Here is a 24,426-nt window from a genome sequence, read left to right as displayed (position 1 = left end):
GTCTCCAGTAAAATCACCCACATAGCAATATGGACAGTCACAGAGTTATTCCTCTGCAAAGAAGAACAGGCCAGAGGTGCAAAATGGGAGATTCCACCCTGAAATGTCTAGAAAGGAACAAAGTGTGGGCCAGCTGAGCACTTCAACGCAGATTCCGACAGCTATACAGTAGGAAAAAGGTCTGTACTTCAGCGGACAAACGGAAAGGTAGCAGAAATAATTTGATTTTCTGAACATCAGTCTGGCTGATCACAAAAGGCAATGCTGAAGTCTTACTGACAAGCAGCTATATAAATATTACAAGATTAAGAAGCCAATCCTTCCTACGGTCTAAATATTTACACAGTTCTTACTAAGCCAAAATAAATAAAAAGAAAATATAAGAAAGGAAACTGCTAACAAATCTGTATCATTCGAAATCTGAAAAAAAAAAAAAAGGAAAAAAAAGTAAAGGTTAGGTTTTCAGAAGCTGAAAACACAATGCCAATATTTTTCCCCAAGAGAGAAATTCAAAACCAAAATCAGAAGCTGGCCTCTGGCATATGAAGGACTCTGATCACCCTGGCTGTCTCTCTACCTTGTCTGCGCGGCTTTCTGCCTACAGATCGTACGCAAGCAGAAGTCCAGGTACCTGAAGGGTGGTTTTGCTATTTGTTTTGTATTTGTGAAGTATCATTGCAATTGTATTAGTGCCGCAGCGACAGCCGGGCAACTGCCAGCTGCCCTTGGCGCAGGGACACCCTCCGCCTTCGAGGGTGAGCACCGTCATTTGCTGGTGGCCCAGCGCTGTGCCCATGATTGGAGCCACCAGCCGTGCAAATGCTGCACGAGCATTATGTGTGTCCTCCCAATTAATCGAGCTGGGGTGTAAGTGCAGTACCCAGGGCTTTCACGTGTCCACAGGCAAGCTGTCCTGTGTCACCCCCAACGAGAGTTTATGGTGTTTTGGTGCAATCTTTTGAGCTTCAAGAGGAACCAGGGTATCCTGCCCACCAAAGCTGGTGTTCAGCCAGCAAAGCATACAAGACACCTGGGCAACCAGGGCATGAATTATCCGTTAATTAGCCAACCAAGCAGCAGATTCCTCCATCAGATCTCCCCTCTGTCTGGAGTGGTTAGAAGCTGCATATTTTTTCTCTTTCAGGCTCTTGGTGTTACTAACATTACTTCTCGGTATTACTGGTCAGACTGCAGATCTTCACCTGTACACCCTAGTGTAAATCTAACAACCTGTAGCTATGTGGCCACGGTTTGCTAAATATGTGATTAAGCATTAGCTGTAGCAACAAGATCATTAAACTTAAGCAACGCAAAAAAGCAAGAGCTTCATCCTAACGTCAGAAAGCACCGTCCTCCCCTTCCCCGTTCGACATGTCTCTGATGTTCCTGCAAGCCCTTTCAGCACTCATTTTCATCACATAGACACATTTATTAGCAAAGCCCAAGCACGAACCACAATGTCTGGAGGTTAACAGTGATTAAGGGTTTAATCTAGGTACAACTTCAAACACACAGAGCTCCATCTTCACCTGCCAGTATTTCAAACTGTGGATTTATTCACCTCCTACTGAGAGCCAACAGCCTGTACAAGCCAAGCCTGTCCTTGTCCAGGGCACGGTGGCATGGAAGAACCACTACAGGTTTACCAAACTGTATCCAGCGCATCTTCTGCTCCAACAGATGAAGGGCAGAGCTTGTAAAGGGATGGAGTGAGCAGGAGAAAACAGAAAAAAGTAAGAAGTGATGGGTTTGCAGCATGGAAATTAGAAGGCGAGTAGAGGAGGAAAAGTTCCCAGCAGTTAAGGGGCAGCAATTAATTAAACCAGGTTGCACAGCTTTAAAAATATAACGACTGCAGCTATAAAAAGCAGTGCTAACTCTTTGTGGAGAAGGCCGTCTGGCTCTGTGCTCAGGGCCAAATACAGCCTATGGGCAGCAGAGGAGTTTCAGGAGATGGTGTGCAGGGGTCGCCTGCAGCCCTCTCCTGCGGTTGTGGGGGCTATGCCCACTCACCGAAACTCAGCAGGGTAGGGCGTTCAGACCCAACTCTGCCCAGAGCAGTGGGCGCAGTTCCCAGGACAGGAAAGCTGTGGAAGGCCATCTGTGACTTTCTTGCACAGTGGTAGGACCTATCACAGCCAGCAGACAAGCTACTGCACATCTGTCCACGGGAAGACCTCAGCTTCAAGGCCCAAACATGACTCCTGTCCTGAGCAGCAGCTAGCACAACTCTTCCCTACGAATAACTCTCCTTCCCCAGGGGCTGGTCGCTTATTGCCCTTCCCATGGACCAAACTCCCTCTCATCTCCATGAATAAAATCTTCAGCTCCTCCTCATGAACCAAACTTCTTCCCACCCCACCTTTTAACTGAACTCCCCTTCCATTCCTTCCGCTTTTCTTTCAGACTGTGACCTCATGGTCACTGTAGAGTGGGAGATGGCTTCTCTGGAGACGGGGCTGGCAGGTCTAGAAGTAGACCTTAGCTGCAATTTATGCCAAACAGGAGGACGGTTTCTCCATTTTTCCAGTTAATTTTCTCTTAGTTGGCTGGAACCCATCTTATCTGGAAATCTGGGACACAGCCATACACCAAAGCAGAAGCAGTTGTCAGGCCCCTAACAAGCCATTAGGAACACCCATGGCTTCAAAAGCTCCAGAGATTTATTTAAACAAAGAGAGATTGGAAGAAGCTTTAGACATGCACTGTAGTTTTCACCGTGCCATACCAGCTGGGAGACATGCAAGTCATTCACTGCAGTGGACTCTTTTCTCTGGACTACAGTTTAATTTCTGAATACATGAATAGATGTAAAAGATTATCATAAATTTTTCTTTTGATTCAGTTCTTAACCATGTGAAGGAATGGCTGTACGGACAGAGCTTGCAGGGGTTCATTGGTATTCACAATGCACAAGCAGTAGTCTCCTCGTGATCACCACATGCCATTGTATTGCAACCAGCAAGATGCTTAAGCACTGTTTTGTGGCCAGGAGAAAGTGTCTTCAACATTGCATCAGGTAATGAGATGCAGCAGTGAATGGTGACCACCACGTGATGGGTCCAGCAAAGCCAGTGCTCGAGCAAGGCAGTCACTATTTTCCGAAACTTGGAAGATCAAAGAGTGCAAACTTGCAAGTAGAAGGAAAGTCTCAACACTTCTTTGAAGAAGAATAAGTTCTGTCTCATGACAGACCTTGTGGTTTTCTGTATTGCGTAATGCTGAAAAGTGCCATTTATGACAACAGGAGAGCTGTCAGTTCTCTGTTGAACTCAGACTTTTCTATAAACACATCCTGTTCTTTCTACTAGGCAAGATTGTTTTGTCTGTAAATATCACAAGGATAGTAGATGAAAACAGGTGTTCACTGCCAATGACACAAGATTAGATAAGAAAAAAAGTCAACAACAGAAAAGACATTTCTGAGAAATATTGTGGGAATTCTGGCCAGCACAATGGAAGTCTGAGTCCAGCCAGGCTGCAAGGACCAGTTGGGGCTTACAATCTTCTCCTCTCTCCTCCAGACCCTTCTGTCTGGGCTCCAGAGTTCTCCAGACCACACTTTTTGCCCTCCTTCACCCCTTCAGACCTCTCTTTCAAGCTCTGGTCCCCTCCAAGCTCCTCTGTTGGGCACCACTGCTCTCCAGGTCCCTCTGCTCCCCCTCTGATCCTCTTCAGGTCCCTCCATTGGGGTCTGGGCACCCCCATCCTTTCCATCTGCACTGTGGACCCCTCCAGATCCCTCTTTTTGGGCTTCAGTAATGTGCAAGTCCATGTGCTCTGCTTTGGTCCCGCCAGGTTCCTCCATTTCCTATCTGAAGGATGTTTGAACCCTCACCCTGAAACGAAACCTCATCTGAACAGACCTCTTTGAATACCAAATTCACAGTACTTCCTCCTCAAAAGGAGTAAGGAGAAATAGCTCATTCCAGACCATAGACCTCATCTTCACTAACTATGCCCATCAGGATTTCAGAGGCTTTCCAGCTCTGAAGGCTCTCAACTCCTGTGCCTTACCCTAACCTGAACCCCACAGGCACTTCAGGAGATTCAGGGAATGTACCTCCCAGCTCTGAACATGAACATGGTGCCTACAAGAGGGGGAAGGAAATCTGGACAACTGAAAGGCGTGAATTCAAGCTTGACCTTTCTCCTGAGTCTCTCCATCATTGTTTAAAGACGGTATCGCCCCCGCTCACCCCTCTCTTTAGCTCAGTCACATTTGCTGGTCTTGCTCTACTCATTATCTCATGTGTCCAGTGATGGAGCTGGTTTGAGCACCTGGTTTCCAACACACTGATGCATCCGAGCAGGCTAGGCATCCATCCATGGCAGTGGGACTCTGCCAAGCCTGACTCAGTGTCAGGACCATTCTCCTCCCTGGCCAGTGGACAAGGGAAACCCAACCACGCAGCGATGCAGAGGCCAGGGAGGGTCCAGTGCAGGCAGACCCTTCTTTGGGCTGGGAGCTGAGCATGGAGGAGCAGCTCCTGCACGGTGAGGTTTCCATCCAAACTGCTCCCTGCTGATAAATCCCCACGGGAGAGGCCTGGGGTGGCAGTGACATAACAAAGTGCTTGCACAAGCTCTTGGGTATAACTCTGGGAGCCCAGAGAGAGCTTTGGATATCTCAGGATGGGTTCCCAGAGCCAACTCTCACCCAAAACCAGGGGTAGGAAAGGGCTTCTAGGACTGTTCTTCAAACTGGATATTTGTGCTCTGAAGGAGAGGCCAAGGTCACTACCAGACCTCGCTCAGCAAGGATTCCCCCTTGACCTTTTCTTCATTTCTCCAAATCCCCTCTTCCAAAAGCCAAAAGGCTGACAGCAACTTGGTGAAAACCACACAAGTCTGCACCATCATCCTGACAGCCACAGGACAAACCACTGCGTGTCAGACTGCCTCAGCTAGCGGTGGCTGGACCTGTTTTCACAGAGGCAAAGGTACCTATACTGGGGCGAGAGGGGGAGGCTGGGATGTTCCCAGACTAGGAAAGGAGGTTGGGGATGGCCATCCAGGGACAGGTTTCCTGTTGGATACAAGTAGATGAGAAGGGACATAGACCTCCCACCATGTCCTGCTCCCGTGTCGCCACCACTGATGTTGTCACTGGTGCCCAGTTCCCTTTCCCAGCGCTGCTGGGGTGCTGATTTCCACGTCAGCCCTAGCTCTGAGCAGGGCAGGTGGCAGCAGTACCCATGCTGGGTGTGCAGCAGGGGCCAGCATGGCAGAACCCACGTCCAGGGTGGCACAAGGTCCTGTCCTGTCCCCTGGGGCAGGGTGACAGCCGTGGGCTCCTGTGGAGACCTGCTGTGCAAGCTGCTGTGATGGCCGAGCGGTGAAGGCGTTGGACTTGAAATCCAATGGGGTTTCCCCGCGCAGGTTCAAATCCTGCTCACAGCGGGAGCTTTTACTGGCAGCCCCAGCAGCCCCTGCCCTCCTGTCCCCAGGAAGGACAGATGGACACAGACCAGTCACCCCTCATCAAGCTACCCTGCATTCCCGCCCAGGGCCTCCTTACAGAATCGCAGAATCACAGAATAGTAGGGGTTGGAAGGGACCTCTGTGGGTCATCTAGTCCAACCCTCATCCTTACATTTAGGAGAGGACAAAGACGGTGTTCAAAAGGGAGCAGCCCTGCACCTCTCCTTATCACAAGAAGTCCTGCAACAGCATATCCTCTGCTCCCTACAGCACCCCGCTCCACATAGTCTGTCACCCTGATCCCTACAGCCCATCACCCTGCTCCTTATATATCACCCTGCTCCCTACAGCCCATCACTGCTCCCTACAGCCCATCATCCTGCTCCCTTCAGCCCATCACTGCTCCCTACAGCCCATCACCCTGCTCCCTTCAGCCCATCACTGCTCCCTACAGCCCATCACCCTGCTCCCTACAGCCCATCACCCTTCTTCCCATCACAGGCTCATGGCAGCCCTCCACCTGGGGTGGGGGACAGGAGGCTGCTGCCATAGGCCAAAATTCATCCTGCCCTCACCCAGCCCCATGCACTGGGTGTGGGAGATCCTGAACCCCATGGTGAACCCCAGGAGCTGCTCGAGGGCAGTGCACCCACCCAGGAAAAGGCTGGGGACCTATGGTGGCTGCAGGAACCCCCTTCCCTGGCTGGGAATCGAACCCAGGCCGCGGCAGTGAGAGTGCCGAATCCTGACCACTAGACCACCAGGGATGAGGTGGTGATGGTGGTGGACCTGCTGGTGTCCACCAGCCAAGCTCTGAAGGGACAGGGTCACTTAGACCACACAGCCCAAGGAGAGGACCAGATGGGATGGATGCCACAGCCTTTCTGGCAGACTTTGCAGGGATGCCTGCTCCTTTCTGAGAGCTGTGACAGTGGGAAAACGCTCTCTGCAAGAGGACCCCGTCTTTGCCAGGCCTGGGAAGCAGGAGGTGGCTATGCTGGGACTCTGATCACCGCCAAACACAGGTTTGGGAAGGCAACGATGTCCAACAGTTCAAGAAAAGACTTAGCAGTCCCCTGGGGCTTCACCAGGGAGGTTCAGTCCTGCTGATGATGGAGCAGGGACCCCGTTTGTGCTGTGATACCTTGCCAGGCTCGCGTGACGCACGTCGCACTGGGCACAGGCGGTCCAGCTTCATGGACACAACCACCCTGACTCCCGGTGCACAGCCAGGGCTTCCCTGTAGGCACCTCGGGAGAAGCAGAACAGTGTAGGTGCAGGCTGACCGCTGTCAGCAGAGCCTTCCCAGTTCGGGGCAAACAGGGCTCTGAGCCTTGTGCTGGTGGAGGGAGTGTGTGGAGTCCCCATTCCTACTGGTTTTACAGTCACGTTTGCATCTTGTTTTTCTAGGGGGAAAAAAAAGCCAATTGGGGCCATCTTTTGAGACTTCATCCAGAGCTGCAAAGAGTAGGTGATCCTGGTTTCCAGAGAGTCCTTCTCGAGGTAGCAGAGACTTTTGCCTTCGTTTGCCCCGCAGAAGGGAGAGACCCTCACCAGCCAGCGTGCTCCGGGAGCTGTGCAGCCAGCGGGGCTGGGCGGGAGTCACGGGCATCTCCCGGGCATCCTGCAGCGGTGATGCTTGTGATACCCCCGCCCTTGTCCTGCGAGCCCCACATTGCCCATTTCCTCAGACCTATACATTTCACTTCAGAAAAAAAAACATATAAAAAAGAGGTAAAGTCAGGCTGGGGCAAAACCAGCACCAGACTTCTGCCCCCTGACCAGCACTCACCTCCAAGAAAAGAGGCTTTTTGCTGAATAGGAAGACGGAGAGGGGCTTGAAACGGACCCCCCAATCCCCAGGTGGTTGCTGTCAGCATGGGCAGCACGACTGGGTGCTGCAGAGCCCCGGACCCCTAGCCAGAGCAAAGACCCCAAGGGAGAGCCCGGGGCTCCAGGTGACAGCGCGACCACCACCTGTCCCTGCAGCACCCAACCCAAGGGGGATGAGCACTGACACAGCGGAGGACGCCCCGGGGGTGCCCGGTGCTGGCAGGACCCCTGCCCGCCCCAGGCTGTCTGCAGGGAGGACAGTCCCACCGGTGCGCTGGGGCAGGCACGAGGAAGCACTGCAGGGCTTCTCAGCAGATGGATGAGCCATGGCTGAGATGGAGACGAGGGAAAGGGCTCCAGGAATGTTCCCGCAGAAGACGGCAGAGGGCCCGGTGCTCGTTGGATGCTCCTGTGTGGTTGGGAGGGGAAGTAAAGGGACAGAGAGAAAATCTCTCTGCCTTGCACAGGTCGGTGCACACAGAGTGGGGAAGGCTTGACTTGTCCCATGCAGCTCCCAAAAATGGCCAGCGTAGCTCCCCTCTCCACCTAAGACCAAACCCAGCATGGTCCTCCCTGCAGCTCTTCTGTGATGTGGTCTTGGGTGGCAGCGGGACATCTGGCGTCGAGCCCCCCTGTCCCCACGGGGCCCTGATCTCTGCCCAGGTTTCTCTGCAATGCCTGGTGGAGCCCAGCCGCTGGCCGCTGCCGTTGCCACCACCTTTCCCTGCGGGAGAGGGCAAAGGGAGGCAGTGGGTGGCTTTCGAGGAGTGCAGAGTGGGACAAGGCGGAGAGAAAGGAGCAGTGTCACCGTCCCACGAGAGCTGACCTGGAGCAAGGATGGAGCCACGACGGATGGTCTGGCACCTTTCCAAAGCTCCGGCATCTCTGCCGTCACGGTCAGGGCTGCAGGAAACACCTCCAGAAACCCGCACAGGGCCAAACCCCTCGAGCGAGGGGCAAGGCCGGGCTGCGCGATGGCCATGCAGGGTCTTGCCATCCCTTGGGCACATTGGGTAGGAGGATGAGGGAGCTGTGGTGGGCTGAGGAGCCGTCAGCCTGCGCTTTCAGGAAGATATGCAGATGTCATGGTTTCGGTTGCCTCTACAAGCTCTAACAGAGCGTGAGCTCCGGCAGCCTTGCGGTTGGGGGAGCGTCAGTATCACTCTGTGGTTTCTTAGATCTCTATCTGGACTTGTCAGATATTTTGTCACAGACAGTAACAGTTCCTTCCTCTGCCAGCAGATCTGAGCACATCAAAACAGGTCGACTTGCATGCCCCACAGCAGGACAGTCCCCGTCTGTGACGGCAGAGGAAGGGGAGATGGGTGACTGTCACCCCACCAAATGCGGCGAGGACGCGATGCAGCCCAGGAGCTGTGAGTTGGACCCCAGGAGGGCGCAGGGCTGTGTGGTGAGGCAGGTGGTGGAGATGTAAATACTTGCTTTCTACAAGCGCTGCTCCTTCGAAGGAGAAGCCCCAGGCGCAGGATCAGCCTTGGGGCAGCAGGGACAGGTCAAGGCTCAGTGCAAAATGCAATTGCAGTAGTGAGGAGTCAAGGCTGAGGCACATCACCTTGCTTTGCACCCCTACGTGGATCTGGGGCATGAGCAATACATACATAAATTATCCAGAACAATAGGCTAATTACAGTACTGGAATACATTCAATGCAGGAGTAACAAAAAATAATCCCTCTCCCTGTCTCAGGGAGTGGGATATCCCTCAGCAAATTCCAGCTGAGCTTTTGTCCCTTGCAAAGCCTGACTACCTGCTGGCATGTTGCTGAGCTGCCCCAAAATGCCACCACCGTGTGTTTGTGACAATCCCATGGTGTCAGTCACTTGACTCAGCCCCAGGTCCTCCACGTCCTTTTGAAGGCAGGGGTCCTCGGGGCTCCCAAGACCACCACCCCCAGCCCCATGTGGATGGCTCCTGGCAGGATGAGGCTGGGAAAGTCATGGACTCTTGCCCACCCCAGCAGCCCATGGGGACCCTCCTGTAGCACTGGTCTCCACCCGTGGGGACACTGCGGTGAGGGGGACGCTGTGGGGAGGCAGCCCCACACACCCAGATGCAAAGAGGTCTCCAAGGGCCCCACACAGACCCACAAGGCGTGGTGGGGGAGAGGGAATGTGGGAGCAGAGCAGCTCTGCCCTGCAGTCCCCACTGCATTACTGGGGCCACGGGGCAGCGAGGAAATCCTGGGGAGATGAGCTCATGGTGCCTCGTGAACAGAGGTTGTTGCTGGGAGCCAGGCATGAAAATACCCTGAGAAACCACAGGCTGTGAGCTGGCAAATTTGGTGCCTATTGCAGAGAAAAGGGAGGTGGAAAAGGGGAAATGCTCCCCGGGGCATCCCGGCGAGCCCATCACCTCGTGGCCGGGGCAGTGCCGGGGGGCTCTGGACACACCACACCATGAGCCCTGTGACTGTGCACACGGGGATGGGGGTACGCGTTTGCGCAAGAGCTGGTCCCTCTCCACTCCCCAGGCAGGGGAACCTCCTGCTCTGCCTTCTGCCCCCCACCTTGTGCCATGCTGGCACTCGTGTTTGCCCCGTGTCTCTGGGAGAAGACAGAGTCAGACCGTCGAGTCGGGCTTCCAGGCAAGCACTCCCCTTCCCGGCTGGTGCTGGGGTGTGTTAGGAGGGGTTTGGAGGTCCCCAGCTCCGTACTGGAAGCACAGCACTGAGGATTTTGTGTTTTACAGGGCCAAGACTGCCAGCCCGCATCCACAGCCAGTCTCCAGGGTGGCAGCCATCCTCGCTGCCTGCACAGGCAGCAGAGCTCGGAGCGTGCCTGCTGCCCGTGCTGCCTGCACTGCTCCCCTGCACCCACCTCGTGCGTGTCCCAGACCCATCACGGGAGCACGGACCCCCGGCTGGACCCACACTGTCCCCAGGCCATTTCGAGGGTCTGAGCACCTTTGTCCTCAAGGCCTGGGTCCTTGAAAAGCAGACTGAGTTGTGGCCCTCCTGGTCCTTCGGGGAGGATGCTGAGATGAGTTCGATGAGCACTGCTGTCGTGTTGGTGAATCTAAGTGTGAACCTGCTGCTCAAGGGTGGTTTCATATCCTGTCTTGGTCACTACAGTCCTCATGCGGGTGCTGATTTGCTCACTTACCTCACACAAAGGCTATTCTCGTATTTCCTAGACCTGCTGCTTCCTTTTTTCAGCCTCTCTGAGGCCAAGGTGCCATGACATCAGCTCTGCAAAAGCTTTGGAAACTCCAAGCGTTTGCGTTGAAATCTGACTGACGGGGCTGGCCACCGCCCCTATAAAAAGCAAGGACTGAGCCCGCACCTCACATCAGACCCAGGAGACATCTGCTCTGGTTCTGCCTCCGCCCTTGGAGCTCATCTCTGTCCACAATGAACGTCTCCGCAGTGTGCCTCTCCATCATCCTCATCGCTGCCATCTTTCCTCAGGCCTCTCCTGCTCCAAGTGAGTACAGCATCGCTCTCTGCTCTCTTGGGGCGGATTTTTGCTCTGAATGGCAGTAATTTTGAAGCAGAACTGGAAAAAGTTAGGTGCAAAGTTTGAAAGCCTGTGTGAATAGCTGCTCCTTCTTTCTTGGGACTGGTCTTCCTTTCTAGCATCCTTTTATCTTAGGTATGAATGTAACTGAGAAGTGTCAAAGTTTTCAGGTTTCATCTCCCCTGATCTTGTTGCTGGGCTTTAGGAGTGGTCTCTGGGTGACTGAAGGGATTTTTATCATTGGAAATGAGTGCAAAACATGTAACAAGCAATCCTAGCAACTGCTTTAATTAAGCTTTGGTGTTCACAGCAATTTCTTGCTGACTTTCTGGGGAAACAGGAAGAGAACAGGGTCCACAGCTGATTAAGGGGGTGGTTGCCCGTGCTTTTGGCTGGGGAATGTGTGGTTTATTGAGTGACAGACTCATGCTGACTTTCCTGATCTCTTCCAGTTGGGGCTGACACAACCGTGTGCTGCTTCAGCTACACCGCACGAAAGCTGCCCCAGAGTCATGTGAAGGATTATTTCTACACCAGCAGCAAGTGCTCACAGCCAGCAGTTGTGTAAGTACTGGCTCCTGCTCTGGGCTCTGAGGGAAGGCTCTGCCAGCCTGTGGGCTCTTTGCTACCTGTCCAATGGGGCCAAGAGCGTGGTGGTGTGAGGAACCATACCCAGAGTAAGGGAAGTGGCAGCCACCACAGGTCCCATGTGCAGCACACGAACGCTGATCCTCCTCAGACGAGAAATAAGTGGCCTCCTTGGTCTTCTTGAACCATCCTGGTGCTGGGAATAAGGTGTGGGAAGGAGGTCCCTGTGTGGCCAGCAGAACCTCCCAGTGATGAGTCCAGTGCACATAATTTGCCACCTGCAGGACTTGGATCTGGTATGCCAGCCACCCACGCGCCGCACCCAGGCTCACCTCCGCACTGAACACGGTCAGGAACATCTGACCATGGGGGGGTTCTCTCAGAGGACCTTGATCTGTCCCTGCCCTCTGGGTTTCAGCAGGCTCTGCAGCCCCCAATGCTTGGGGATTTGTGGGATGGGAGCCTGGAGGGGAGGTGACCCCCTGGTCACAGGGCAGGTCAGCGTGTGCCCAGGAGGTGACCCAAGGCCCTCACGTCCCTTTCCCTCTCCGTGGCTGTAACACCTCCCCATCTGACTTGACAGGTTCATCACAAGGAAGAACCGGGAGGTCTGTGCTAACCCTGATGCCAGGTGGGTGAAGGAATACGTGAACACCCTGGAGCTGCAGTGAGTGCCGGCAGCTGAGACGTCTCTGCCCTGGAGAAGCCCTGCAAGACCATGCTGCTGAGCACCACGACCTGCTGAGCCACGTTGGGACCCCTGAAGTTCCTTCTGTCCTGCAAAAGTGTCATTTATCCGTGATCACTTAGCCACCCTTACGGGCAGCTGTGAAGCTGGGGACCTCCTGGCCTTGCAGACCCATCTTGGCATAGCCTGCTGTGTGACCTGTGGCTAAACTGTCCCTTCCTTCTGCCTCCGCTGCTAGAATGGGAGGGGGACCTTATCCCCAGAGCTCTTTGTGGGAAGTGGTCTGTCGGAATTCGGTATGAGGGCTGTCATGTAAACCCGTCAGCTGGCTCGATTTTGCCGTGGTACAGTAGATGCTGTGAGTAAGATCTGTCTCCTTAGAGGAGGAAGTGGTACGCTGGTTACTTACAGGATGCTCATTGTGGAACCACATTGTTCAGCCTTGTTCTCAAAACGCTGTCTCTTGCTGGTGCCAAAGAATAAAGATTTTTTTTCTCTCTATGTCAACTCTGGAATAGGTTTGTACCCCTCCTGCCTGGAAAAATGGGGCCCATAGGACCCCACTACAACCGTTTTGGGACATGCAGGGGAAGAATCCCAACTTCCCAGCTGGAAGTGCCTCAGCCTCCTTGGCCCTGAAATCTTTCCCTTCTGCACCACCTCCCTGCTCGCAGCCCCGCAGCAGCAGCAGCCCCATCACGACTCCAGCACCTCCCAGGGCAGTTCAGCAGGAGGGTTGGACTAGATGACCCACAGAGGTCCCTTCCAACCCCTACTATTCTGTGATTCTGTGATTCCCTCCCAGCCTCCGCTCTGCTGCGGAGCCAGACCTCTCCCCCAGCCCTTTCCCCCCATCGTGTCAGTGGCCAAGGCCAGGAGCCAGTGGAGATGGACCTGCTGGATTTGCCACTGTGGGTTTGGCAAAGGGGTGTCTGGAAATCGCAGGGTGGGCTGCAGTGGGCTCAAAGGACGATGGCTTCAGGGCTGGCCAGCCGGGACCACGTCTGCAGCTCAGGCTCGATTCGAAGATCCGGTAGGAAAAACCTAACAGTACAACGCAGACTGCTCAGCAGGGATTCTTCATTGCGGTGCCGGGCACGCGGGGGATTTCTCCTCCAAACGTGCGTGCCAGACACCCTGTTGCTTCAGGTTAGATACAATCACACGTGTAAATATTCATTATATTTCTAGGAACTAATTAGCATATGTAAATATCTTTCACGCATGTCTGTTAGCATCTTTGGGTGGTCTTCGGGGGTCCCAAGATGAAGGCCCATCCTCTTCATCACGCTGTTCACTGATTGACCTTTGTTTCTGCGCAAACTCAGTTCCAGGATCACATCCATCGTGTCCTTCAGGGTGTTTTGCTCCGGTCTTGTTGCTCTCTGGGTGCCTCCTTATCTCTGGAGCTTGGCGCATTTGCCCTCCCAAGGCCGAGCTGTCTGGAGTAGAATTATTTAGGAGCCTCTTTTATCCCACAACCATCCCAATTATTTGCTGAGAACCAAGACCACTTCCGTTTCACTTAATTATTTTGTCTGACGACTGTGATAGCTTGTGCCCATGTCCTTCCACTACATTCCTTAATGAGAAAACAGGGATTAGTGGAACAGTTACATCGTTAGATCACTGTGCATGCAGAAATACAAGTTACAGTACTAAAGACTACTAAAACTAGAAAATATTAAGGCTTTTTTGTTATAGTTTCACATTTCTTACAATCCCCTCTATCAGGCTCCTCTGGGGATGCAGCCTGAGCTGTGCTGAGCTCCAGGTACGCTCTGGTAGTGTTCTACTGCAGAAGGCAGGCACCAATGATCTGCTGTTCTTCAGCTGCTTTGCGAAAGAAACCTGAATTTGGTTTAAAAAAGCATAACAGATCTTTTGCACCAAGTAAAACCGACAAAAGCACTTTATCAGCCTATGGGTTGCATTTAAAACTAGCTGATAACTTTGTGGCTAGAGAACGAAACTGCCGGGTCTGACCTCCCTGTCGCTGCCTGAAGCTCTGCGGGGGGACGGGGACCTTCGCTCTCCGGGCTGTCTCCATCAGAGCTGTCTGAAGCAAAAGCTCAGAAGCTTCTGTATCGCCCCTTGGCCAAGCGTGTCCCCACCTGGCAGACTGTGCGTGTCAAATCCTCACCTCCCAGGACATTTCCCCCCCCAAAATGAGCTACTGATCACGCCTGGAAGTAATTTCTCAGGCCCCCCTCATAGCTAGCAACAAATTATCCCCCATAATTAGGGTCAAGCAAACCAGTGGGAGACACAGTGTCCGTGAAACACCCCCAAACCCATTGGTGCCAGGGTGGTCTGCACAAATGTTCAGGTGGTCTCTTGTTCTCACCTTGCGCATCACCGCCCCTCCACAGGTCTCCTTGTTTCTTAACCAGCATTTCCTGTTGCAGCTCCTTATTAACTGCCTCAAAGTCTCTATTTCTGGCAGGAGCCGAGGCCGCAGCTCTCACCCGCTGCTCCTGGGGCTCTCCACAGCCTGGGGCTGCGTTCCCAGCAGCTGCTGCCTGCATCAGTGCAGGGAACGCGTGCAGAAACCTCGCAGAGCCCAAGGGCGCAGGGGAGGCTCTCAGTGCCCAGGACAAGGGTCCCCAGAGAGGAGGGGGCTGACCCAGTCTCGAGGCCATGGTCAGCAAGGGGCTTTGGCAGCTGAGCTGGCAGAGCATCCCCCCAGCGAAAGCAGGCAGCGGAGGGAGCCCCCAGATGTCTGTGCACCAAGAGCTGGTGCCACAACCTGACCTGGACTTGTACCTGCATCCTGGCAAGGCACCTGCCTGTGTGCTGCCCAGGTGCTGAGGGATGGAGGAGATCCCAGGGGTCCCAGGGATGGAGGGGGTTCCAAGTCCCTGGTGATGGGGCACGAGGTAGCACAGTCCCAGGCAGAAGAGGATGGCTGTCACAGAATCACAGAATGGTTGGGTTTGGAAGGGCCCTCTGGGGGTCACCCAGCCCGACCCCCTGCCCAAGCAGGGTCACCCAGAGCCGGCTGCACAGCACCGCGTCCAGGGGGGGCTGGAATATCTCCAGAGAATGAGACTCCACAGCCTCCCTGGGCAGCCTGGGCCAGGGTTCCGGCACCCTCAGAGGGAAGAAGTTCTTCCTCGGGTTCAGCTGGAGCTTCCTCTGCTTCAGTTTGTGGCCGTTGCCCCTTGTCCTGTCGCTGGGCACCACTGGAAAGAGTCTGGCCCCATCCTCCTGACACCCACCCTGCAGATATTTATAAGCATTTCTAGACGGGGAGGAAAGGAGGAGGGAAGGGAAGGTGGGTGCTGAGGGCTGGGTGCAGAGGGCAGTGGGGCATCAAGGAGATGGAGACAGAAAAGAAGCAGAGAGCTGGGAGGCTGGTAGCAGAGGACAGGGGCAGGGGAGGGAGCGGGAGGATGCAGGAAGGGAAGGGATCTCAGCGCTTAGGTCTGGGATGGGAAGAGGAGCCCTGTCGGGTCTGTGGGATTTACAGGCAGAGGGACTGGGGCTGGGGGTGCTGCCCCACAGCCCACCCTGACAGCAGCCTTGCAGAGTGAGCAAACACTGGCAGGAGGAGGTAGGGGACAAAGTTCTCCATGGGGAGCCAGGGCCAGCTCCATCCCGAAGTGGGGCTTACAGCAAGCTCATGGCTGGGTCCCCACACCTTCCCCCTGTGCATCCAGGGGTCTGGGCTGTGGAGAGCAGGGTGTAGGGGTCCCAAAAGGACCACTCTGCTGGGGGTGGGTGGGAAGGGGAAGCCTGAGCGTCAGGGAGGAAGTCCATCAATGTCCAAGCTCAGTGATGGAGACAGAGGTTATCAGCAGAAGGCTGTATTTGTTAAAGGCAGTATGAAACCATGTCTGCAGAATAAGGGTGAAAACTGCTAATTGAGAGCACACCTGAAACGCCCCTTCCCTCAAGGCAGAGGACACGGCCCAGAGTGGCTCTCAAAGGAGCCCTGACGCTCTGCCGGCTGCACAGGTATCTCAGAAGGATGGAGAGCTGCAAGGTTCTGTTCTGCACCCCTGCAAAGCAGCTCCGGCACAGCCCGCAGCAGCAGGAGGCAAGGGGGACCCTGGGACACAGCCCGGCAGCGGAGGGGAGCAGGGAAGGGATATAAAATTAGCCAGCTCTTCCTGAACATGAGAATAATCAAACAGTGCTCATGTTGGTTTGCTTTCACGCAGTGGGTCCTTGAGCATTTCACAGAAAACTTTTAAGCATTGCTATCCCTCACTTACAGGTGGGGAAACTGAGGCACGAGGTTGCATTTGCAGAGTCAGGCTGGGCGAGGTGGGCTGACCTCATTGGGGCCACAGGTCCCACTTCCCTGCCCACAGGACCACGGCGAGCGAGGGGCGAGCAGTCCATGACACCGAAGTCATTCCTTTGCAAGAGGAGTGGAAGAAGCTGGGGCTGGCCCTGGAGTCCCGGAGGCTGGTGCTGGAGCACTGGGGGACCAGGCAGGGGTGGCCATCTTAGTGTGTCCCCCAAAAGTTCACAAATGCCTTCACCCAGATGGCATCAGGGTCAGTGCAGACCCAGTGTTTCTTCCCGGTGATGAAGCTGGGAAGTGAGGAGGACCAGGAAACCTTTGTGGTGGAGGAGGGATGCACCACCGCAGAGCTGCAGGGAGTCACAGCAGGGCTGGGGAATGTCCTTTTTGTGACCATTTTCTGGTATGGAGGCAGCCAGCCAAGGGGAGGTACAGAGAATCCAGAGAAGGTTCCTGGGCCAGACTCCCGGCTCTGCCTCAACCTGCTGCTGGCTCCCGCAGGCAGGGAGAAGGGCCACAGACCACAGACCCAAGTGGCCACTGCAGAGCAGACACCTTCTGGGTACGTCTCTGCGGCACACCAAGCATCTCGCTGGGAGCATCTCCTCAGCTGTGCTGATGGGATACCGGGAACAATCTCTCATCCTCCCTAGCCTGGGCTCATCCCAGCATCAGCGTGGGCACGTCCTTCTCAGCCATCTCCTTGCAACTGGAAAGCATTTCTCCTTGCCAGGGCTGAGTGATGGCCAGTCCCAGATGACACCCCAGCAAGTCCCACTCTTGGGCCCAAGAGGGAGAGAGGTTCGTGGGGCCGAGCCAAAGGCTTTCTGCATGGGCAAGAGCCTGTACCCACAGAGCAGTTGGCTGCTGGCACCTGCTAGTGGTGTAAAAATAGTCCTTCCCGCGTTTCCTGGCAAGCTTCTGCCAAGTGCAGGTGAAGCAGCACACAGCTGTGTCAGGGATGGCTGGAAGAGGTTTGGGGTGCAGGTCTGTATCCATACAACCAGGAGGGACACAACGTGGATGTGTACAACCAGCAGAGAATAAGGACTCCCAGTCCCATCCTTATGGTGTGGATCCCGCTCCACACCAAGGAGTCAGAACAGGTCATACCTGTTCCTCAGGCATTGCAAGTCACCATCGTGAGCCCTTCTTCCTCCAGGAGAAGAAAAAACAGCCCATAGACAGAGGTGGATTCAGCTGGAGCAGAGCAGAATTGGGAGCAGAGGGCAGCAATAAGGAGAGCAACAAGGTTCAACCAGAGAGACCTTCGTGTTCCCATCTGGAGCTAACCAGACATACTGACCACGCTTGTGCTTAGCACTAATCCACCCCGTTGCCACCTTCCACAGGGGAGCAGCAGTGATGGGATGTATAAATGAGTGGGTTTAGGAGAAAGGCTTCTTGAGTGATGTGGCCAGTGTAGGTTAGAAAGACAGAAGTGAAAAAGGCTGAGCTGTGAGGCCAAGTTCAAACCATCAGCTATCAAAGAGTGGCAGGGAGAGGCCGTGACAGGATGTACATCCCTTAATAGAGCAGACGCTTTGGCAACGTTGGCTAGAGATAACCACAACTGCACTCCTCATGTTGAGAAGAACGGCCGAGAGCAAGAGGAGGTGAGCACAGCCCCGCAGGGGCCGACAGAGGAGGCAGCTACAGGATTAGGCTAGGAGCTGGGTCCAGCAAGGAGACAACGCAGCCATTGGGTCTGAAGGTCTGCAGGGCTCACCTCCCTTCCCAGGGGACAGCCATGGGTTTCACGGTCTCAGAAAAACCAGAGGGAATCAAGCTACCAGTTGCTTTGCCCATGGCACTATGAGGATTTTCTGACCTTCTGGGTGCCTTCTGCTGCAGCAGGCAGCGAAGGAAAAGCCTGTGGTTCATCGGGTCCAGAAGAATCAACCTGCCAGGCCCCACGGGAGCAGCTGGCCCTGGCTTTTGTCAACCTCTGTAAGCAGACGAGAAGCCTGATGGCTGAGCGACGGCCACCTTCCAGCAGGCAGCTGGGGAGCTGAACTCTTCCCTTGCCTCTCCACTGGCCTGTCATTCCCTCGGCTCAGATCTGGCTGATGAACCACTTGGCCTTGATGAGTCCTGACTTGCATCTTGAGACTCGATACCCGGCTCCACGCTTGTTTGTGCACCGTGTCCCACGTGGAGTCTCATGGTGGAGACCATTCCTGACTTTTGCAACACAGACGTCCCTGAACTGCTTGCAGAGCAAAGAAACCTGAAGGAAAGGCAGCTCTGGGCTGTCAGAGTTGACGTGGAGAAGGTGTCGGGGCCAAGGACTGACCTACAGCCAAGCCGCCTCTTGCAGATCATAGAATCAGGGAATGATCACAGAATGCTCTGTGTTGGAAGGGACCTTTAGAGGTCATCTAGCCCAACAATCCAGATCCTGTGGGGAATGGTGCTGAATCATTCAGATCCCAGCGTTCATATCCCTGGATTCAGCACTATCTCTCCTCGCAGCAGCTCTCCTGTCTTGTCCAAGTGTCCCCTCCCAGCTGCCAGCTCTGAGAGGCTGCGGGCGGGCAGCTCCCTGCACGCTTGACCCCTGGGGCTACCATTTCTCCTCTGCTCTTGGAGACCCCCGCCGTGATGCCCCCCACCCGCCCCAGCCCCACAGGCCAGCGTGGGCAGCCGGGCAGGCACGGGATCCGCCGTCCCCACGCAGAGGGACCTGCCCTGGCCATGCCTGGCTCGTGCCAGGGGAGATGGACCTGGGGCAGTGGGGAGCAGGGCTGGCCTGGGCTCCTGCTCCTGGAGCTTCAGGAAGCAAACCGAAACCAGAAAGGCTGAGAGGGAAATTCCGACATGTGCCTGGGCTCCCGGCCAGGGACTGTCCGGAGAAGAGCCGGCTGCGGCTTCGAGCCTCTCCAGCCTGGCCCCTGCACCCTCAGACCCCCCCAGCCTTCCCTTTCTCCACGACGTCCATGCTCGTCACCTCGCAGCATGCGGAGCCCCAGGTTCTGGGCCCCCGCGGTTCCTCTGCAGCACCGGACTCAGCTTCTTGGCACAACGGGCAACGGGGCGTGCAGCAGGCGTGGGGCGGTCGGGATGCCCTCAGGGGTGGAGGAGACCCCCGGCACCCCCTTCCCGGGCTCCTCGCCTGCCCACCCACGGGCAGGAGCTGCTGCCCATCCACCCCACCATGCGGTGGCCGCTGTCTTCTCCCATGTTTCACGGCGCGGTGGGGAAGCCCTGCTCAGGATGCACCCCTCTGCAGATTTTTGTCTCTCCCCCACAATGGTAAGCCCTGGCCACAGAGTGGGAGAAGAATTTTGCAAACATGCGGACCCACCATGTCCCTGCTTGGACAAAGGGAGCACGGGGACCCTGCCACGGGTGAGCGAGAGCCTGTGCCTTCCCCAGATCACCCTCCCAGCAGAGCAGGCAGGAGCCACCCCTGTGGAGCTGGAGAGGAGCCCTCCACGTGGTGCCCCTTCACCAGCACCATCTCCTGGGACACGACACGGTGCCTGGGCTGGGTCTGCCCGTCGCTGGGGTGCTGCTCCTCGGGGGCCCACGAGCCCTCCTGCCTGCAGCCAGCTCTCCAGCCTGGAAAGCACAAGACTAGAGGGAAATCACAAGACAACACTACGGGTGCTTTCCCAGCCTCAGGGTTCCCAAGTCTGATCTGTAGCTGCAGGAAAAAAAAAGAAACAACAAGAGAAAGGCTTTTTTTTGCATTGGGAAGAAGAAATACCGGCTGCAACAGGATGGCTGCAGGGCCAGGCCAGCTCTGGGTGACTCTGCTGTTTGGCACATTTCTGCTCAGTGTGCAGAAGCAGAGGAGTGCTGAGCACAACTGCAATGGGCAAGCTGTGCCCAGCACTGTGCTTTTACCCTTGGGACCTGCTCCCTCCCGTTTCCGTTCCTGTGCAAAGCCTGGGAATGACACCAGTGGGTTTGCTGGTGGCTGTTTTACCCCTGCAGCAATGGGGATCAGCTACATGTAGGAACCCCAGAATTAGACAATCATCCATTCATCCATCACCCAGCCATCCTCCACCCATCCATCCACCCAGCCATCCTCCATCCATCCATCCACCCATCCATTCTTCCATCCATCCATCCAACCAGCCATCCTCCATCCATCCATCCTACCAGACATCCTCCACCCATCCATCCACCCATCCATCCTCCATCCATCCATCCAACCAGCCATTCTGGGCTCAGAGTACTTTTTCCTAGCTGTAGTTTAGGGACTTCAGTCTCTGCCCTGGGGCTGGGGGAGGTGGGGAAATAAAGCTCTGAGCAAAGACTGGGTGGGAATCTCCCCCAGTACCTGACAATACTCTTCCTGGCATTGGACCAGATGATTCCCAATGCCCTTTTCAACCTTAATTATCCTCTAATTCCTCAATCCCTTCCCCGCCAGCACGGCTCCCTGAGCTGATGGGCTGGCTGCTCCTGACGCACAGCCCAGCACGTGCTCACGTTGTCTCTCCTTGCCTCTTCCAGTTGGATCCGACCACCCGATCTGCTGCTTCTCGCACACACAGCACAAGCCCTTTGGCCGCTGACAGTGCGCGTGTGGGTGCTGTGGGCTCTGTGCTGGGAAACACTGCTGCTTAGCTGGCAGAAATGGCAAACAGGGCTGGGTATGGGCAGGGAACTGGGTACTGGCAGTGAATTGGCCCTGCTCTGCACCCCAGCACCCTCAGTACGAGGGCAGACGAGCAGCTCTTGATCCCCAGGTACCTGCCAGCTCCCAGGGCAGCCCCAGCACCGCGGCAGCTCTGTGCCCTCTGCTTCCTCCCATCCGACTACAAGCCACTCTCCCTGCTCCTCCTGCCCCAAAGCCTCTGGCAGGATTTTACCCCTTGCAGCAATGTACCCCATCACCACCCCGTCGCACACACAGGGACCAGTCTGGTTTGCAGCGTGTGGGGCTGGAAGCAGCAAGTAAGCATACGGGGCGTGCCTGGGGTGTGTGGGGAGCACATTCATGTATGTAAAAGGCCCATATGTGCATACAAACATGTCTAATTCTGTAGAGGATGTGGGAGGCGGGGGTGTATATGGTGGGGGAATGAGGTGTCGGAGGATATTCGTATGTCTGCAGTGTGGAAACTTTCTGGGTTTGCCTCAAACCATTTCCCATCGTCACACGCCGCATAGAGTGTGCACATAGGCTTGGGGTGAGGTTCCGTCTCTGTGCTGGTGAACACCACAAAGAGGCACATACATGAAAAAAAGCAAAGGTTTTTGTCCAAATTCTTTATTCTCCAAAATCATGACTCCACGTGTGTAAGTCAGGGCCACCCATCATCCAACGCCGAGACTCTGAGCGACCCTCCCATAAATAGCATTATTATCCACAGAAGAAAGTACTGCCTATCCCATACGATACCTTCTTAAATAATTTAAATTAATATAAAAAAAATAGAGGTGCAGTCCCATGGGCCTTCCCAGGCCACAGGCAGAGGTGTCAGGGCAGAGCGACGAGGCTGCAGACTGGTCCGTGCAAGCCGAGGGCAAGCAGCAGCACCCCAACACGGTGTCTCGTGGTGCCCTTCCCGCAGTCCCTCGGAGCCATCTGCAGACGACGTGGGCTCGGGCAGCTCCCGTTGCCCCGGTGTCCTGCTCCATCGCAGGAGCTCAGGATAACGTGACTCGTGCATGACAGCAGCTATGCTTTGCCACCTTGCTTTGCTCAGTTCTGCTTCAAGTTTTGCAGGTAACCCTGAACCCAGGAGGCGCTGGGATTGGCACAGACCTGGCGACCTTTCTTTGTGATGAACCTGTGGAACAGGGTTGAGACATTAGATCTCTGCTCAGACCTGCATCCCAGGAGAGCCTGGATCCCAGCTTCGGGGCGTTGCAAGAAGTTCTCCCCTGTGCCCTAAGCTGATGCTGAAACCAGCAGCTGGCTGTGATCTCCCCTACTCCCACCCCTTTTCCCACACTGCCTCCTCAACTCCTGCAGGAACATCCCCGGGCATCCCCACAAGAGCATCCCTGGCAGTCCCTGTGCCAGCCTTTTCCCCTTGGGGTTCCCCTCACTCTGCCCTGTTCCCACAGACCCCCATGCCCACAGCCACCCTGCAGATCTCGCCACTCGACCCCACAGCGGCTGTCCCCGCTCTGCCCCAGCTTGCCTGCACGCAGGAGTCAGCGCTGGCACTTACACGATGGCTGGCAGGCTGCAGCTGGTGCTGGTGCTGTAATAACGCAGGACCAGCTTCTGTGGGAGCTTGTGCTGTGTGTACGAGAAGCAGCAGATCGGGTGGTCGGATCCAACTGGAAGAGGCAAGGAGAGACAACGTGAGCACGTGCTGGGCTGTGCGTCAGGAGCAGCCAGCCCATCAGCTCAGGGAGCCGTGCTGGCAGGGAAGGGAGTGAGGAATTAGAGGATAATTAAGGTTGAAAGGGGCATTGGGAATCATCTGGTCCAATGCCAGGAAGAGTATTGTCAGGTACTGGGGGAGATTCCCACCCAGTCATTGCTCAGAGCTTCATTTCCCCACCTCCCCCAGCCCCAGGGCAGAGACTGAAGTCCCTAAACTACAGCTAGGAAAAAGTACTCTGAGCCCAGAATGGCTGGTTGGATGGATGGATGGAGGATGGATGGGTGGATGGATGGGTGGAGGATGTCTGGTAGGATGGATGGATGGATGGAAGAATGGATGGGTGGATGGATGGATGGAAGAATGGATGGGTGGATGGATGGGTGGAGGATGGCTGGGTGATGGATGAATGGATGATTGTCTAATTCTGGGGTTCCTACATGTAGCTGATCTCAGTGCAGAGTGGAGAGTGATACAAATGCTGAAAAATTCCCAGTTATCTGCCAGGGGAGATCAATAGAGAAATGATAACGAAGGCTCAGGGCTGCTCTTCCTTCAGAAATGAGAAAGCAGGACTCACCTGGGCCAGAGAAAGTTTGGGACCAAGAGGCTGCAATGAGGAGAAGAGCAAAAACTGCTGCAGGGACCTTCATCTTCCCGTTGGGTGAGGGCAGTCAGAGCAGGACTAGAAGCTCTGGCAGATGCAGCTCGTCTGCAGCAGCTGGATGCAGCTCCGCTTAAATAAGGAGTCCTGGAGGCAGCCGGGAGAAGCCCAAGTGGAAATTCCAGAATGAGGACAGAGGATGTCACGAAAGTGAAATAGCCGAAGGGGATTAGGGGGGGGCGGGGGGCGGAAAGGCTCAGGAAGAATGGAATCTGGTTCACATTGGAGCCAAATGTGCTAAGCTCTGACTCAGTGCTCGTTTTCGATTTCATCAAATCAAAGGGAAACTAAAATGTGCCAAGTGGCATGGCCATAATGAGGAGAACTATTTATCCGAGCTACGGGAGGGATTTCCCCGGTGAGTCTGTAGAGCAAACGAAATGATGTTTCCCTAAGATTATGCAACTCTGGAAAAAAAAAACACAGGCAGGCTCTAAAGCAGGCTCGTGCTGTTATCTGCCGGGTGTTTATCTTAACAGGGACCTGAGAGGAGCTGGCTGGAGGAACTGCTGGAGATTATCCAGTCCAGCCCCTGTTCATAGAAGGGTCAGCTGGGAAGGTTGCCCAGGACCATGTCCAGATGTGCTTTGAATATCTCCAGGGATAGAGACTCCACAACCACTCTGGGCAACCTGTTTGAGCGTTCAGTAACAAAGTTTTACCTGGTGTTTAAATAGAATTTCCCGTTGCCTCTTGTCCTGTCACCAGCCAGCACTGAGAAGTGTTGGGCTCCATCTACTTTGCTGCCCACACACAGGTTGACAAGATCACCCTGAGCCATCTCTTCTCCAGGATGAACAGTCCCAGCTCTCCCAGCCTCTCCTTCTAGGAGAGATGCTCCTGTCCCTTAGTCATCTTCGTGGCCCTACACTGGACTCTCTCCAGTATGTCCATGTCTCTCATACTGGGGAACACAGAACTGGACCCAGCACTCCAGGAGTGGCCTCACCAGTGCTGAGCAGAGGGGAAGGGTCAACTCCCTTGGCCTACTGGCAATGCTTCTCCTAAGGCAGCCCAGGAGCCTGCTGGCTGCCTTTGTGGTAAGGGCACATTGTGCCATTCATGTCCAGTTTGGAGCTCACCAGGAGCCCCAGGTGCTTTTATGACAAACTGCTTTCCAGCCGGTCGGCACCAGCGTATACTGGTGCCTGGGGGTGTTTCTCCACAGCGGCAGGACTTTGCAATTCCCCTTGTTGAAC

At 55.0% G+C, this 24,426-nt stretch overlaps 2 protein-coding genes and 2 non-coding genes across 4 annotated transcripts; 2 read left to right on the top strand and 2 right to left on the bottom strand.

Moving 5' to 3' along the window:
* The first annotated feature begins 5,321 nt into the window (after positions 1-5,321).
* TRNAS-UGA (transfer RNA serine (anticodon UGA)) lies at positions 5,322-5,403 on the top strand. Its single transcript has one exon. It is a non-coding gene; the product is annotated as a tRNA-Ser (tRNA).
* Positions 5,404-6,119: 716 nt separating this feature from the next.
* Positions 6,120-6,191, bottom strand: TRNAE-CUC (transfer RNA glutamic acid (anticodon CUC)). Its single transcript has one exon. It is a non-coding gene; the product is annotated as a tRNA-Glu (tRNA).
* A 4,250-nt stretch (positions 6,192-10,441) lies between these two features.
* LOC104334663 (C-C motif chemokine 5) lies at positions 10,442-12,477 on the top strand. The gene is made up of 3 exons (XM_009940322.2): positions 10,442-10,700; positions 11,186-11,297; positions 11,905-12,477. Exons 1-3 carry the CDS (start codon positions 10,628-10,630, stop codon positions 11,990-11,992), a joined length of 273 nt encoding a protein of 90 aa, XP_009938624.2. The 5' UTR covers positions 10,442-10,627; the 3' UTR covers positions 11,993-12,477.
* A 9,415-nt stretch (positions 12,478-21,892) lies between these two features.
* On the bottom strand, positions 21,893-23,216 carry LOC104334674 (C-C motif chemokine 4). Its single transcript, XM_009940333.2, has 3 exons — positions 23,144-23,216; positions 22,405-22,516; positions 21,893-22,017 (listed from the first exon to the last, which is right to left on the bottom strand). The coding sequence occupies exons 1-3, from the start codon at positions 23,214-23,216 to the stop codon at positions 21,930-21,932; spliced, it is 273 nt and encodes a 90-aa protein (XP_009938635.2). The 3' UTR covers positions 21,893-21,929.
* Between the last annotated feature and the right edge of the window lie 1,210 nt (positions 23,217-24,426).

The sequence above is a fragment of the Opisthocomus hoazin genome, chromosome 20 (genome assembly GCF_030867145.1).
Source record: "Opisthocomus hoazin isolate bOpiHoa1 chromosome 20, bOpiHoa1.hap1, whole genome shotgun sequence".
Lineage (NCBI taxonomy): Eukaryota > Metazoa > Chordata > Aves > Opisthocomiformes > Opisthocomidae > Opisthocomus > Opisthocomus hoazin.
This window is presented reverse-complemented; position numbering and strand designations above follow the sequence as displayed.

Bases quoted from the DNA above. Each gene is read 5' to 3' on its own strand.
- LOC104334663 (XM_009940322.2), top strand. From the start codon at position 10,628: ATGAACGTCTCCGCAGTGTGCCTCTCCATCATCCTCATCGCTGCCATC. The intron at 10,701-11,185 runs GTGAGTACAGCA...GATCTCTTCCAG, and splicing joins TCAGGCCTCTCCTGCTCCAA to TTGGGGCTGACACAACCGTG. The intron at 11,298-11,904 runs GTAAGTACTGGC...CTGACTTGACAG, and splicing joins TGCTCACAGCCAGCAGTTGT to GTTCATCACAAGGAAGAACC.
- LOC104334674 (XM_009940333.2), bottom strand. From the start codon at position 23,216: ATGAAGGTCCCTGCAGCAGTTTTTGCTCTTCTCCTCATTGCAGCCTCT. The intron at 22,517-23,143 runs GTGAGTCCTGCT...TGCCTCTTCCAG, and splicing joins CCAAACTTTCTCTGGCCCAG to TTGGATCCGACCACCCGATC. The intron at 22,018-22,404 runs GTAAGTGCCAGC...CCTGTTCCACAG, and splicing joins TGCAGCCTGCCAGCCATCGT to GTTCATCACAAAGAAAGGTC.